Source organism: Tamandua tetradactyla, chromosome 9, assembly GCF_023851605.1.
Source record: "Tamandua tetradactyla isolate mTamTet1 chromosome 9, mTamTet1.pri, whole genome shotgun sequence".
Classification (NCBI taxonomy): Eukaryota; Metazoa; Chordata; class Mammalia; order Pilosa; family Myrmecophagidae; genus Tamandua; species Tamandua tetradactyla.
In genome coordinates this window covers 34,960,704-34,977,654 of record NC_135335.1, presented here as the reverse complement: position 1 = coordinate 34,977,654, position 16,951 = coordinate 34,960,704, and the positions used below count along the sequence as shown (strand labels likewise).

At 39.6% G+C, this 16,951-nt stretch overlaps 1 protein-coding gene across 7 annotated transcripts in view; it reads right to left on the bottom strand.

Moving 5' to 3' along the window:
* The window catches only part of NR2C2 (nuclear receptor subfamily 2 group C member 2), a 165,980-nt gene that overhangs the window by 30,300 nt on the left and 118,729 nt on the right, over window positions 1-16,951 (bottom strand). For all 7 annotated transcript variants that reach the window (XR_013157765.1, XM_077116438.1, XM_077116444.1 and 4 more), the window contains 2 exons: window positions 15,433-15,580; window positions 14,560-14,653 (listed from right to left, as the gene is read on the bottom strand). Coding sequence is in view for 6 of the 7 variants with exons in the window: in XM_077116438.1 (XP_076972553.1) it covers window positions 14,560-14,653; window positions 15,433-15,580 (242 nt within the window). In the remaining variant the exon portion in view is untranslated. The remainder of the gene's footprint in view (window positions 1-14,559; window positions 14,654-15,432; window positions 15,581-16,951) is intronic.

Genomic DNA, 16,951 nt, shown 5'->3' with positions numbered 1-16,951 from the left:
ATCTGTTTTCTGCACAGGACAAATTAGAGAGTTGAATGAGGATATGGTGGGAATCAGCACTACTGCATCCTTCAAGTCCTTAAAAGTGGCACTAATCACTGCAATTCCACCAGGAATCCGATACTGCTTTTGAGTCACTATTTTGCCAGGCATGGGCAGTTCCAGTGGCCTCCACTCGGCCTTTCTACATACATAATAGGCCTCATACTACGAGTTAGAAAACCAATGTGGGGAATTCCCCCAGTTGCTGAGTATGTCAATTACAATTATACATTCTCAAATTGAAGAAATGACTATAGAAAGGGTGTGGGAAACCACTGTGAGATAAACCTGAGCTAAAATCCAGCTATCAACTGACTTTCATAAGCCCCTACTCTGACTGGTGGGCCAGAGTGATGTTTTGGTTCTCCTGGAATTATTGTCACTTCTGAGCCAGTATCTAATAATCCTCAAAATATCTAATCATTTCCTTTTCCCCAGTGTACAGCTTACCCTGGTAAAAGGCCGTAGGTCTCCTTGGGGAAGGCTATGAGGACGGTTAACAGTGTAAATTTTGGGCACTGTAAAAGGGTGCTTCCCTAAGGGTACACGGTCCTCCCTTCCTTCAAGGGGTTCTGGGTTTGTAAACTGTCTCAAGCCTGGGAATTGATTAAGAAGATGTGACTCTGTTTTTGTAATTAGACTTTGTAACTAGATTTCTGTTCACTTACCCTAAAATTCTTCTGCTTATACAGCTCAAACAAGAATTTAGTAGACTGTCCATCTATTTTACTTCTAGGTACCCCATGATGTACGAACCAATGCCACAAGTCTCCGTGAGTCAGATTATTTTGACTGCTGTTTTGAGTCTGTGTCCATTATGATAGCCACATCCACCTTGTCTTTGGTGATTGACTATTGCCATATGGGTTCTGCCACCTCGGGATCTGATTATCCCCATTGTGTTTAAGGATTCCAGCTCAGCGACAGCAGTTCCCACAGAAATAGCTGACCTACAGAGACGGGGCAACTACAGAGCTCTTCAGGAATGATGTTGCTAGTCTCATGAATTTATTTCTCAAGGTTCTGGTGAAAAATGTATCCTCTGGACATTCCTGGGATGTCTGAGCAGGCCTTCCATGATAAATCCACTCAAACATTTCAATCTCTTTAAGCCTCTGGATCCCCTCATCTACATTATACCAGGGCAGTTCAGACATTTCGACCTCAAGTAATGTTGGCCATCTTTGGATCCATGTTTGGCTAAAATCATCCAAACAAACTGTTAATGCACTTTCTAACCCCTTGAGCTACAACACCAAATGCAGAATCTCTGCTCAGTGGACCCATATTAATAAATTCAGTTGGTCCAACTTTATATTCTTTCCTCCATTATCCCATACTGTTAATATCCATTCCCACACATATTCCCCTTATTTCTATCTATATAGATTGGAAAATTCATGCAGTTCTTTTGGAGTATAGTATACCTCCTCTTAGGTCACACTTTGACCTCATCTTTCGAGGGCCTATTGGGACTTTAGTCTAGTTACAGGTCTCAAAGAAAAGAGTGGTGGTGGGGGTGGATCATGAAAAGAAATAGAAGTGTCTCTCAGGCCAACTACCTCAGGACACTGTGTTGTAGTTTCATCTGGTGAAACAGGATTAGTCACTCCAGACAGAGGAGTGAGGGCTATTTCCCCAGGGGAGGTGGTTATAGGGTTAGTAGGCACTAAAGGGTTAATCTCATTAGGTAGTGGTTGGATAGCACACTTCTCTGGGCAGACTGGGAAGCTCTTTCCTCAGGACAGTCCATTACAGATCTATCCAGCAAAGGTTCAGCAGATTTCAAGGATTCCATCTCCCCATTGCCATCATTATCAAGCCATATATCCCCATCCCATGTTTCAGGATCCCATTATTTTCCATTCAAAGCCCTTACATTAACAGCAGACACCTTGCAAGGATGAGATTTTAGTTTACATTGTAAATCTGCTATTTGCACAAGGAGGTTCTATGTCTGGTGTTCAGAGATCTTAAGTCTGCAAGCATAGGAAATAAGTTTTCTTTCAGGGCAAACTTTAGTATCATTCATATAGTGCTCAAGTTGTAAATTTGAAGCTTTCAGCTCTTCCCTTTCCCTTCCTACCATTTCTAGCATATCTAACAACAACCAGCCAACATCATTATATCTTTAAAAGGTGTCAAAAACACTCTCACCCAGAGCCTTGTCTAGTATAAGCATACAATTAGCAGAAACTAATGGTGATATTTTGCATATCTCTCTTGCCAACTCACCCATGGACTGTCAGTGCCATCTTGATTACTGGAACCAGAGTCATTAGTGCCTGTGAGTCTAGTCAGAGTAAAAAACCAGTTGTAAAAAACCTATTTTTAAGATTCTGTTTTTCAAGAGTTGGTACCCACTTAGTACCACCCCGCTGCATTTTTCAGAGTTCTCTTGAGAAACAGAGCCAACAGGAGATGTCTATAAATATGAGATTTATAAAGCCGTCTCAGGCAATAGTGGGAATGGAAAAGTCCAAAATCCACAGGGCAGGCTGTGAAGCTGGCAGCCCCAATGAAGGGTCTGGATGAACTCCACAGGAGAGGCTCGTTGGCTGAAGAAGCAGTGAAAGAGTTTCTCTTCTTCCTTAAATGTCTTCAACTGACCAGATTATCTTTTGGTGGGAGACATGCCTTAGTTGATCACAGATGCAATCAACTGACTGATGATTTAATATACCAGCCTTCTGGTTTATCAACCAGCTACAAAATATCCTTGCAGCAATGGTCAGGCCAGTGCTTGCCTGACCAGACAACTGGGCATCATTGGCAAAGCTGACACGAGAAATCTAACCATGACCTGGCATATCCCTGGAATTCTGGATTCCTGTGTGACACCTAAGACTCAGATTAGAAGTTCTGCAGTTCAGAAGGTCAGCACTGCCACATACAATAACTGTTGAAGAGACTAAAAAAGAGATCAGATTCAATTAGAAATAAGAATGAAGCTGATTAGGTTGAGACTAAGATAAATCAGAATATGGGGGTAAGTATTGGCAAAGTCCCTCGAGGGGTGAAGTACAGAACTATTACCACCAGGGAAACTCCTGACACTGTCTCAAACATTAGGGAATCCCAAATCCATAAGCTAAACCCTTAATCTTGAAGCTTGGTCTTTTTGTAAAGCTTACTTATGTAGCAGAGAAGCTTAGTTTACCTATAGTTACACCTAAGAGTTTACTTTCAGAGGACCCCTTTTGTTACTTAGAGGTGGTCTCTCCCTCTCTCTCAGCCCAAGTTTGCAAGTGAAATAATTACCCTCCCCACTACATGGGACATGACATCCAGGGATGAAAGTCTCCCTGCCAACATAGGATATGACTCCCAGGGATGAGCCTGGCTATGGTACCATGGGCTTAACAATGCCTTCCTGACCAAAAGGGGGAAAAGAATTATAACAAATACGGTATGAGTGGCTGAGACAGTTAAAATAGTTGGGAAGCTACTCTGGAGGCTGATCTTGGCAAGCTTCAGTTAGATATTGCTACTTAATTCAGTTTGCCAAACCCCTACCAAAACCATTCCTGCCAACCATAAAGAACACCTATGGCTTCATCTGAGATTGTATAAAGGTTCCATGCACTAGGGTAACTTTCCAGAAACCTATCTTTCACATGGGTTCTTAGGCCAGATAAGTCCTGATCCCCAGAGGGGCCAGTCTCTCCAGAACATCAACTAGTTTCATCTCCTATCCTATATTATCAACAGATCTTTCCAACATGAAAACGTTATAATAGGCATAGCCCAAATACCCTTAAAGATTGCATAAAGATCAAAGGTGATGGTGGAGTTATAACAGAGAAAATAAGTTTTAACAAATGAATATGATTGCTGAATCATTATACTGATATTTCTTTTAGTCTTCAGTGCCTTGGAGAAGCTAGAAGTAAAAACCTAAAAGTGTAGAATTGTAACCAATACTAAACTCTGAAATCTGTCGTACAACTAATTGTTGTGGAATGCTTTGAAATTTACTATTTTGTGCATTATTTTTCACAATTAAAAAAAATTGGGCAAGGATTTTAATAGACATTTCTCCAAAGAAGATATACAAACTGCCAGCAAGCACATAAAAAGATGCTTGATGTCATTAGGGAAATGCAAATCCGTAACTACACTGAGATACTACTTCACACCTACCAGACAATCAACAAAACCTGGAAATTAAGTGCTGGTGCGGATGTAGAGATATTGTAACCTTTGTACATTGCTGGTGAGAATATTAAATTATCAAGTTACTGTGGAAATTTTGGCAGCTCCTCAAAAAGTCAAACATAGAATTATCCTATAACCTGGCTATTCCACTTCTAAAAGATTTGAAAACAAAGACTCAAACAGAAACTTGTATGCAAATGTTCACAGCAACATTATTCGAAAGGTGGAAACACCTTAAGAGTTCATCCACAGAAGAATGGAAATGCAAAATGAGGTATTTTGATACAATGGAAATTTTTCACCGATAAAAGAAATGAAGTCCTGATACATGCTACAATGTGGATGAACCTTAAATACATTGTGCTAAATGCAATAAGCCAGACACACAAAAAGCCGATATTGTAATAATCAATTTATATGAAATAACCAGAATAGGCAAATTCATAGAGACAAAAAGCAGAACAGACATTACCAGGGTCTGGGAAGTAAGGATTATGGGGGGGGGGGGGGGGCTATTGTCTAACAGGTATAGAATTTCTGTTTGGGGTTATTAAAAATTTTGGAAATAGTGATGGTTACATAATTTTGTGAATGTAGATGATGGCACTGAACTGTACACTTAAAATGGCAAATTTTATGTTTTATATGTGTGTGTGTGTATATATTGTAATATATAATACCACAATAAAAATTTAAAAAGATTGAAGTATTGATGCATGCTACAACATGGAGGATTCTACAAAACATTATAAGTGAAAGAAACCAGACACAAAAAGCCACATATTACATAATTCCATCTACATGAAACAGTCACAATGCTCAAATCCATAAAGTCAGAAAGTACATTAGAGTTGTGGGGAAGGGGGTAGATGGGATAAAGGAATGATACCAATTTTCTTTTGGTGAGATGAAAATGTTTTGGAATTATGTGGAGGTGATGGTTATATAACCTTGAATATAATATTCTCTTGTATGGATGTACTGTGATTTATTAATTAATACTCTACAATCTTTTCAACTGATTCTAGTTTTTCACTTTTATATCCAATTCCCTATGGGTAATTTGCTCTAGTAAAGGTTTAGAAATGTTAGGATCCTGACTAGACTTCCTCTTGTATATCACGTAATAAAAATGGACGGGGGCAGAGGATCGTGGAAAGATGGTGGAGTAGAGAGCCCCAGCACTCAGTCCTTCCACCAAAACAACTATCAAAAATGCAGGAGCTTTTGTTTCCTGGTGCCTGTCCATGAAATAAAAAAATAAAGGACAGTCCGGAGAAGATGGCGGCTTAGTAAGACGCGCGGGTCTTAGTTCCTCCTCCAGAACAGCTACTAGAGAAGTAGAAACGATACAGAACAGCTCCCGGAGCCAGGACAGAGACCAAGAAGACAGCATACCCCATTCTGGAACGGCTGACTGGCTGGGAGAACCCGCTCCGGCGAGATCGCCGAGGGGCGCGGGCTTCCCTGGGCCGGGGCGGCAGGCGTCCCTCCCACCCTCCTTCCCGGGTCGGCTGGGAGAATTGGACAGGCGGTACCCTCAAGCCGCGGCGGCTGGCACCCCCCCCACGCGTGGCCCCCCGGACCAGCTGGGAGAATTGGATCGGAGATCCTCAAGCCGAGGAGAATGGCGACCGGGGTCCCTTTCAAACACGTGGCTTCCCGGTCCGGCTGGGAAGGGTGGACAGACACTCCCCCAAGCCACAGCGGCTGGCGCCCACTCGCCATGCTTGGCGCCCCGGGCTAGCTGGGAGAATCGGATCGGCATTCCCCCAAGCCGCTTCGGCTGGCGACCCCCCCCACAGCGAGAGTTTTCCAAAGTTAAAGGAGCCATAGCATCTTTTACTGGTGGGACCAGCAGACAGATGAGCGCCACGAGCGCCACCTACTGGGCAGGAAAAGAAAAACAGAACCCAGAGATTTCACAGAAAAATCTTTCAACCTGCGGGGTCTTACACCCAGGGAAATCTGATTAAATGCCCATACGCCAGCAGAAGATAACGGATCACACTCAGAAAATTGAAAATATGGCCCAGTCAAAGGAACAGACCAATAGTTCAAATGAGATACAGGAGCTGAGACAACTAATGCTGAATATACGAACAGAAATGGAAAACCTCTTCAAAAACCAAATCGATAACTTCAGGGAGGACATGAAGAAGACATGGGCTGAACAAAAAGAAGAAATAGAAAAACTGAAAAAACAAATCACAGAACTTATGGAAGTGAAGGACAAAGTAGAAAAGATGGAAAAAACAATGGATACCTACAATGGTAGATTTAAAGAGACAGAGGTTAGAATTAGTGAACTGGAGGATGGAACATCTGAATTCCAAAAAGAAACAGAAACTATAGGGAAAAGAATGGAAAAATTTGAACAGGGATCAGGGAACTGAATGACAATATGAAGCGCACAAATATACGTGTTGTGGGTGTCCCAGAAGGAGAAGAGAAGGGAAAAGGAGGAGAAAAACTAATGGAAGAAATTATCACTGAAAATTTCCCAACTCTTATGAAAGACCTAAAATTACAGATCCAAGAAGTGCAGCACACCCCAAAGAGAATAGACCCAAATAGGCGTTCTCCAAGACACTTACTAGTTAGAATGTCAGAGGTCAAAGAGAAAGAGAGGATCTTGAAAGCAGCAAGAGAAAAAAAATCCATCACATACAAGGGAAACCTAATAAGACTATGTGTAGATTTCTCAGCAGAAACCATGGAAGCTAGAAGACAGTGGGATGATATATTTAAATTACTAAAAGAGAAAAACTGCCAACCAAGACTCCTATATCCAGCAAAATTGTCCTTCAAAAATGAAGGAGAAATTAAAACATTCTCAGACAAAAAGTCACTGAGAGAATTTGTGACCAAGAGACCAGCTATGCAAGAAATACTAAAGGGAGCACTAGAGTCAGATACGAAAAGACAGAAGAGAGAGGTATGGAGAAGAGTGTAGAAAGAAGGAAAATCAGATATGATATATATAATACAAAAGGCAAAATGGTAGAGGAAAATATTATCCAAACAGTAATAACACTAAATGTTAATGGACTGAATTCCCCAATCAAAAGATATAGACTGGCAGAATGGATTAAAAACAGGATCCTTCTATATGCTGTCTACAGGAAACACATCGTAGACCCAAAGATAAACATAGGTTGAAAGTGAAAGGTTGGGAAAAGATATTTCATGCAAATAACAACCAGAAAAGAGCAGGAGTGGCTATACTAATATCCAACAAATTAGACTTCAAATGTAAAACAGTTAAAAAAGACAAAGAAGGACACTATCTACTAATAAAAGGAACAATTAAACAAGAAGACATAACAATCATAAATATTTTATGCACCGAACCAGAATCCCCCAAAATATGTGAGGAATACAATACAAACACTGAAAAGGGAAATAGACAAATATACCATAATAGTTGGAGACTTCAATTCACCTCTCATCAATGGACAGAACATCTAGACAGAGGATCAATAAAGAAATAGAGAATCTGAATATTACTATAAATGAGCTAGACTTAACAGACATTTATAGGACATTACGCCCCACAACAGCAGGATACACCTTTTTCTCAAGTGCTCATGGATCATTCTCAAAGATAGACCATATGCTGGGTCACAAAGCAAGTCTTAACAAATTTAAAAAGATTGAAATCATACACAACACTTTCTCGGATCATAAAGGAATGAAGTTGGAAATCAATAATAGACGGAATGCCAGAAAATTCACAAATATGTGGAGGCTCAATAACACACTCTTAAACAACGAGTGGGTCAAAGAAGAAATTGCAAGAGAAATTAGTAAATACCTCGAGGCGAATGAAAATGAAAACGCAACATATCAAAACCTATGGGACGCAACAAAGGCAGTGCTAAGAGGGAAATTTATTGCCCTAAATGCCTATATCAGAAAAGAAGAAAAGGCAAAAATTAAGGAATTAACTGTCCACTTGGAAGAACTCGAGAAAGAACAGCAAACTAACCCCAAAGCAAGCAAACGGAAAGAAATAACAAAGATTAGAGCAGAAATAAATGAAATTGAGAACATGAAAACAATAGAGAAAATCAATAAGACCAGAAGTTGGTTCTATGAGAAAATCAATAAGATTGATGGGCCCTTAGCAAGATTGACAAAAAGAAGAAGAGAGAGGATGCAAATAAATAAAATCAGAAATGGAAGAGGAGACATAACCACTGACCTCACAGAAATAAAGGAGGTAATAACAGGATACTATGAACAACTTTACGCTAATAAATACAACAATTTAGATGCAATGGACGAGTTCCTGGAAAGACATGAACAACCAACTTTGACTCAAGAAGAAACAGATGACCTCAACAAACCAATCACAAGTAAAGAAATCGAATCAGTCATTCAAAAGCTTCCTAAAAAGAAAAGTCCAGGACCAGATGGCTTCACATGTGAATTTCATCAAATATTCCAGAAAGAATTAGTACCAACTCTCCTCAAACTCTTCAAAAAAATCGAAGTGGAGGGAAAACTACCTAATTCATTCTATGAAGCCAACATCACCCTCATACCAAAACCAGGCAAAGATATTACAAAAAAAGAAAACTACAGACCAATCTCTCTAATGAATATAGATGCAAAAATCCTCAACAAAATTCTAGCAAATCGAATCCAACAACACATTAAAAGAATTCTACATCATGACCAAACAGGATTCATCCCAGGTATGCAAGGATGGTTCAACATAAGAAAATCAATTAATGTAATACACCATATCAACAAATCAAAGCAGAAAAATCACATGATCATCTCAATGGATGCAGAGAAGGCATTTGACAAGATTCAACATCTTTTCCTGTTGAAAACACTTCAAAGGATAGGAATACAAGGGAACTTCCTTAAAATGATAGAGAGAATATATGAAAAACCCACAGCTAATATCATCCTCAATGGGGAAAAATTGAAAACTTTCCCCCTAAGATCAGGAACAAGACAAGGATGTCCATTATCACCACTATTATTCAACATCGTGTTGGAGGTTCTAGCCAGAGCTATTAGACAAGAAAAAGAAATACAAGGCATCAAAATTGGAAAGGAAGAAGTAAAACTATCACTGTTTGCAGACGACATGATACTATACGTCGAAAACCCGGAAAAATCCACAACAAAACTACTAGAGCTAATGAATGAGTACAGCAAAGTAGCAGGTTACAAGATCAACATTCAAAAATCTGTAGCATTTCTATACACTAGTAATGAACAAGCTGAGTGGGGAATCAAGAAACGAATCCCATTTACAACTGCAACTAAAAGAATAAAATACCTAGGAATAAATTTAACTAAAGAGAAAAAAACCCATACAAAGAAAACTACAAAACACTGTTAAAAGAACTCACAGAAGACCTAAATAGATGGAAGGGCATACCGTGTTCATGAATTGGAAGACTAAATATAGTTAACATGTCAGTCCTACCTAAATTGATTTACAGATTCAATGCAATACCAATCAAAATCCCAACAACTTATTTTTCAGAAATAGAAAAACCAATAAGCAAATTTATCTGGAAGGGCAGGGTGCCCCGAATTGCTAAAAGTATCTTGAGGAAAAAAAACGAAGCTGGAGGTCTCACGCTGCCGGACTTTAAGGCATATTATGAAGCCACAGTGGTCAAAACAGCATGGTATTGGCATAAACATAGATATATCAACCAATGGAATCGAATAGAGTGCTCAGATATAGACCCTCTCATCTATGGACATTTGATCTTTGATAAGGCAGTCAAGCCAACTCACCTGGGACAGAACAGTCTCTTCAATAAATGGTGCCTAGAGAACTGGATATCCATATGCAAAAGAATGAAAGAAGACCCGTATCTCACACCCTTTACAAAAGTTAACTCAAAATGGATCAAAGATCTAAACATTAGGTCTAAGACCATAAAACAGTTAGAGGAAAATGTAGGGAGATATCTTATGAAACTTACAATTGGAGGCGGTTTTATGGACCTTAAACCTAAAGCAAGAGCACTGAAGAAAAGAAATAAATAAATGGGAGCTCCTCAAAATTAAACACTTTTGTGCATCAAAGAACTTCATCAAGAAAGTAGAAAGACAGCCTACACAATGGGAGACAATATTTGGAAACGACATATCAGATAAAGGTCTAGTATCCAGAATTTATAAAGAGATTGTCCAACTCAACAACAAAAAGACAGCCAACCCAATTACAAAACGGGAAAAAGACTTGAACAGACACCTCTCAGAAGAGGAAATACAAATGGCCAAAAGCAAATGAAGAGATGCTCAATGTCCCTGGCCATTAGAGAAATGCAAATCAAAACCACAATGAGATATCATCTCACACCCACCAGAATGGCCATTATCAACAAAACAGAAAATGACAAGTGCTGGAGAGGATGCGGAGAAAGAGGCACACTTATCCACTGTTGGTGGGAATGTCAAATGGTGCAACCACTGTGGAAGGCAGTTTGGCAGTTCCTCATAAAACTGAATATAGAATTGCCATAAGACCCAGCAGTACCATTGCTAGGTATCTACTCAAAGGACTTAAGGGCAAAGACACAAATGGACATTTGCACACCAATGTTTATAGCAGCGTTATTTACAATTGCAAAGAGATGGAAACAGCCAAAATGTCCATCAACAGACGAGTGGCTAAACAAACTGTGATATATACATACGATGGAGTATTATGCAGCTTTAAGACAGAATAAACGTATGAAGCATGTAATAACATGGATGGACCTAGAGAACATTATGCTGAGTGAGTCTAGCCAAAAACTAAAGGACAAATACTGTATGGTCCCACTGATGTGAACCGACATTCGAGAATAAACTTGGAATATGTCATTGGTAACAGAGACCAACAGGACTTAGAAACAGGGTGAGATAATGGCAATTGGAGCTGAAGGGATACAGATTGTGCAACAGGACTAGATACAAAAACTCAAAAATGGACAGCACAATAATACCTAATTGTAAAGTAATCATGTTAAAACACTGAATGAAGCTGCATCTGAGCTATAGGGTTTTTTTTGTTTGTCTGTTTGTTTGTTTGTGTCTTTTTTTTTTACTATTATTATTTTTATTTTTTTCTCTATATTACCATCCTATATCTTTTTTTGTTGTTTTGCTAGTTCTTTTCCTAAATCGATGCAAATGTACTAAGAAATGATGATCATGCATCTATGTGATGATGTTAAGAATTACTGATTGTATATGTAGAATGGAATGATTTCTAAATGTTGTGTTAATTTCTTGTTTTCTTTAATTAAAAAAAATAAAAATAAAAATAAGAAATAAAAAATGCAGGAACTGTTTGAAAGCATTATTTTGAAACTCCAGAAGCCAAAGAATACTGTACAGCATCCAGGGAAGAGCAAGAGGAAAAAGCTGATAAATTATGGTAAAAAACAGCAAATTGTTCTTTCCATGTGGTCACTACAGGTGCCCATCACCCCTTCTTATGGCAGGCTGCTATGGGGTCCAGAACCTGGCTAGCTTACTAGTCACAGAAAGGGACATAAAAATTCTCTTCCTCAAGACCAGGTGTAGGCATAACTGATCTCTGATAGGCTTTTGATTAGCAATTTTGGATCCCTGGGGGCCTGTCTCTGAGGACGGCCACTGTTTTACCCTGCCCAGACAAAGGCCATAGGGGAAGATTTAAGGTTGCTAAACTTCCTAGGGCTGCAGGGGACAATTAATTGAAGGGCTACAATATCTGGGAAGGCCAAGAATGCTCAGCTTTGTGGAACTGTGGAAGAAGCTCTTGGAGCCCTTTCTAATCTGCTCCCCAGGGCACTTTGGAACCACTCCATATTGCCTTGTTGGGTCCCTGTCCATGTACTGGCTGGGGAAGTCCTCTCTATCCTGTCCCTCCTCCCAGAATATGCCCTTCAGGCAAAAGCAGGCTGACACAACAAAAGGAGTATAAGAAACCATAGAGGTAGACAACCTGGGACAAAGCAAGGAGAGGGAGATCTATCTCCTGGGAGATAACTAAACTCCTATAAACAGGGGAACTCCAAAACAACTAATAAGTAAAAGCCCAGGACAAGACACAGGCTCAGAAAGACGAGGAATACCCTGCATACTGCATTCGCCCTGGGTAGACCTACCTAAATAAAAGGGCTGAGGCTCAAGAAAATTTCTGCCTTATTATCACCAGCCAGTTATAAAATCAAGAAACAGACATTACAGGGAATAAAACTCTGAATTAACATATTTAAATATTAAAATGTATAGTGTGCAAAAGAGTAAAAAAGAAAGTGACAGAAAATGATTGTCCAACCAAAGGAAGAGGATAAAAATCCTAAGTAAGAAGACCAGGATGTGGAATACTAAACAAAGCCTTTAAAAAAATTATCTGAAAATGCTCACGGAGATGAAGGAAAATACAGAGAGAGAACTAAAGGATATCAGAAAACAATGAATGAACAATATGAGAATCTCAGTAAAAAGATACAAATTTTAAAAAATAACTAAACAAAACTACTGGAGGTGAAAACCACAATAATGGAAGTAAAAAATACCCAGGAGGATTTCAAGAGTAGATTGGAGCTGACAGAAGAAACAATCAGGAAACCTGAAGACAAGACATTTGAAAAGAATCAGGCTGAGGAGCAGAAAGAAAAAAGAATTAGAAAAAGCAAAAACAGCCTAAGACACCTGTGGGACACCATTAAGCAAACCAATATACACATTATGGGAGTCCAAGAGAGGAAAGAAAGGGGCAGAAGGACTATTCAAAGAAACAATGACAAAGAATTTCTCAAACTTAGCAAAAGATGTGAGTATGCACACTAAAGAAGCTCAGAGAGCACTAAACAGGATAAACATGAAGAAAAATATATCCTGTCATATATATACTGCACTGCTGAATGTAAAGGACAAGGAGAGAGTCAATGTGTTACATACAAGGGAGTCCCAATTAGATTAAATGCTAATTTCTTATCAGAAACCTTGGAGGCAGAACAAAGTGGGCTGAAATACTGAAAATTCTGAGAAAGAAAACTGGCAGCCAAGAATTTTATATCTGGCAAGACTTTCTTTCAAACATGAGGAAGAAGTTCAAGACATTCATAGATAAGCAAAAACTAAGGGAGTTCATCACCACTAGGCATGCCCTACAAGCAATGCTAAAAGGAGTTCTTCAAACTGAAAGAAAAGGACAGTAGACAGTGGTTCAAAGGGGCATATTAGGAAGGACAATAATTTAGTAATGGGTAGTGGTGATAATGGGACAGCATTGTGAACATAATTAACAGCACTGAAATAGATATCGGAATGTGATTAAAAGAAATGGTAGATTGTACATATGTAACAGAATAAAACTTTATAAAAATGTATGGAACTACACTACACAGTGAATCCTGAATTCAACCATGGACTATATTTATTAGTACGATCATAAAAATGTGTTAGCATCAATTATAACAAATGCTCCACACCAGTGTGAGTTGTTAATAATAGGGTGGCATAGTGGTTTAAAGCTACATGTACCCCAGAAAAACATGTTCTTTAATATAATCCATTCCTGTATGATCTTTTGATGAGAATACTGTTCAATTAAGGTGTGACCCACCTCATTCAAGATGGGACTTAATCCTATTACTGTGGAATGAATACAGAGAACAGAGACAGCCACAAAAGCAAGAAGCTGACAGCAATGAAACCCAGAAGAGGATGGAGAGACCAGCAGATGTTAGGAGACCAGGGAGCCAAGGATCACCAGCAGCTGGTCTTTGGGAAGAGAGCACTGCCGTGATAATGTCTTGATTTGGATATTCTCATGGCTTCAAACTGTAATCTAACAAACTCCCATTGTTTAGAGCCAACCCATTTCCTGGTATTTGCTTTGAGCAGCCCAGGAAACTAAAACAGGCAGTATATGGGAATCCCATATTTTATGCATAATTGTTCTGTAAATCCATAACATTCTAACAAAGAAAAAAAATCAAAACAAATAAACAATAAGAACTAGGGACACTTTGCAAAAGGCCTGCTTAGGATAATCAGCTAGTTCCTAAGTGTGTGAGTAGTTTGTCAATGTGTGTGCCAGGGAGAAAATATCTTAACAGAGAATGGAACCACAGACATTCACCATATTGAACTCTAGTCTCAAACATATTATAATGGCTATGACCACCAGCCCTTGTAGAGGTTTCAGAGAAGTCATCAAGTATCCCTAAAACAAATCACAGGATGGCTGTATAACAAGAAGTAAATTTAGATGCAGAAGGTTATGCTTTCCACATAGTCTCTGCAGGCCAAGAAGAAGGTAAGATGCACACTTAAAGAAACACCCCATATTGTCAACATAATGGAGCAGGAGAAGGCATAGGTAGAGAACGTCACCTTGGAATCCGTGGCCAGGAGAACTGTACCATCCTCGCGTATCAAAGGCTGCTGGATGTTCACAAGCATCCCTGGATCAAGAAGACCTGTTTGTCTATTTAAGACATAAAGAAACCCAGAGTAGCTTCCAACATTTTATGCTCTGTATGATCATGCTGCATTTACTTGTCCATTCCATGTGTGTAAAACTTGTCTGAGTAGGAAAGCTCTAACTAGACTCAGCCACCAAGTGGCTGAACAACCCCCTTTCTTTCTGCTATGAGACATGCACAAAGCCAGGTCTGTAGCCTGAGACAGGATCAAACACAAACGTACACCTGCCAGGGTTTTCCAGAATTACTGGAGACTGGGCCATTCTGCCAAATAAAATTGGTCCTTAGAAAATCACCAAGTCATTCCCAATTCCATTTCTCTCTATGATATATTTTGAATTTCTTGTTTTTCCTCTTTGTTCCTTTTAAATGAAGTTAAATAGATTAAAGAGAACATGCAAATTACCTTTTAGCACTACCTGCGATCTCACCAAGGACTTAGACCTTTCATTTGTACTGCAAAAAAAAGCCCCCAATTTTGAATTACAGAACAATTGTTTTCTTGTAGGAATAATGCCTAAATTAAGTTGGAAACCATTTGAGCCTTTGAGATAGGAGAAATTCTGACCCCATCTTTAATCAATCATCCTTAGGCCTGTCCAGAGTTCTAACTGGAACAATTTCAGAAGGGGTGGGATGAGGCAAGATAAAAAGGAAAGTTGTGGCAGGTAGATGGGGAGCCATAAAAGCCCCCTTTTCAAAAAACATCTGCGTCTCCTCCACTCAGCTCCAAAAGCTGACCCTTTTGCTGTCCTTTTCCCTTTGAGAACCAGGGACTGACCTTGCTCCATCTTTGTCTGCCACAAACGTGGGAGTGGCTATGAGAGGACTTCTCAGGTCCTTCCGGATATAGATTTTCTCAGTTGAAGCAGCACAATTGCTTGGTTTTTCCCGTTGCACATCAAAGGGCTTCCGTTCACTCTGTACAGCTTAAATCACATGTTTAAATTCATGTTTAGAGAAAGGTTCAAATCAATAAAAACCACATCCCTCATGGTAAAGTGAGAGGTCTTCCTTATGAGTCAATGACTGCAGGAATGACAAGCTCTGACGCTAAATTAGTTAAGTTCAGTGTTCACAGGAGACTTCCTAGCCAAAGGAGATAAGGGAAAGTCAAACAATGCCAGGTCAAGTCTAAAATCGTAAAAAACAGTTTGGGATGGTGGGTGCTGCATGGTAAGAAATGGCAACATGGCATCTGCACAACCTTGTGGGAGGCCCACAATGAACTCTCTAGGTTTTTGCTCATTGTTGCTTATAAAAGGGACTCTCATTAGGATGAGAAATGCCCCATCTTCAAGGGTCCCTTTATAGAAAGCGTGTATGTACAATGCCACAAATTTCAGAACTATTTTAACTTCCAATTCAAGCCTAAAACACTAGCTTTTGGAAAATGTTTAATGGGCATCATCTGATATACTAGCAATCTCTCCTTGCACAATCTGATATAAGAACAGATGTATATGCCAGAAACAACTGAAGAAAATGGAGACCTTTTTAAAAGAAAGTAAGAAGGGGTGGCTTCTGAGACTGTCATTCAGATATCCTATTAACCAGACTGAAATCCAGCTGGGTCTTGAGTTTGCAGCAATAGCTGTGACTGCAAAAGACTGATCCTAGTCACTGCTTTGGGTAAAAACATTCACTCCTAAGAAAGAAGACCGTGGACCAGTGGCATACCAAGCCTGTGATGTATTTATTCACTTGAATATAGAATTCACTGATAAAATAAAAGCATCACAGGAGAAAGAAATTAGGTTGATATTTCTAATTTCTCAAAGAACAAATTTCCATTTGTTCCCTGGTGAATTATAGATACCTGTTCCTAGAAATGCAAACACCAACACTGAAATATCTTAGTGTTCAGCCTTCCTAGGTAACCATGTGGGAGATAAGAGAAGGGCAGCACCCTCAGCAGGAGCCTGCAGGCCCAGCTCCGGGCTGCCAGGCCAGGCCAAGCACAGCTGTCTTTCTCCTTGCTGCTGGGTACAGGAGCCCTGTAGACTGCCTCTGCTAACCTCCCTTTCTTCTGCACTGGATTGAGAGCTCAACTCTACTGTCCTCAGATTTTTCTTTGTTGTGTATTTTCGATCCTGGTCTTCATGTTTTTGCCCCTAGCTGGGAACTGACTCCAATACTATGCTAATGTTGGTGGACGAAGGTTTGGCTTTTAAATTCCTAACCCCAAATATCCTGACTGTAGGAGCCAAAAGAGAGGCATCAGCTCTTGCTCTAGAATTCTAGCAGGTCTTGGTAAGCATCTAGCACTAAGAAAAGAAGCCCAGCACAGGTGGACACAA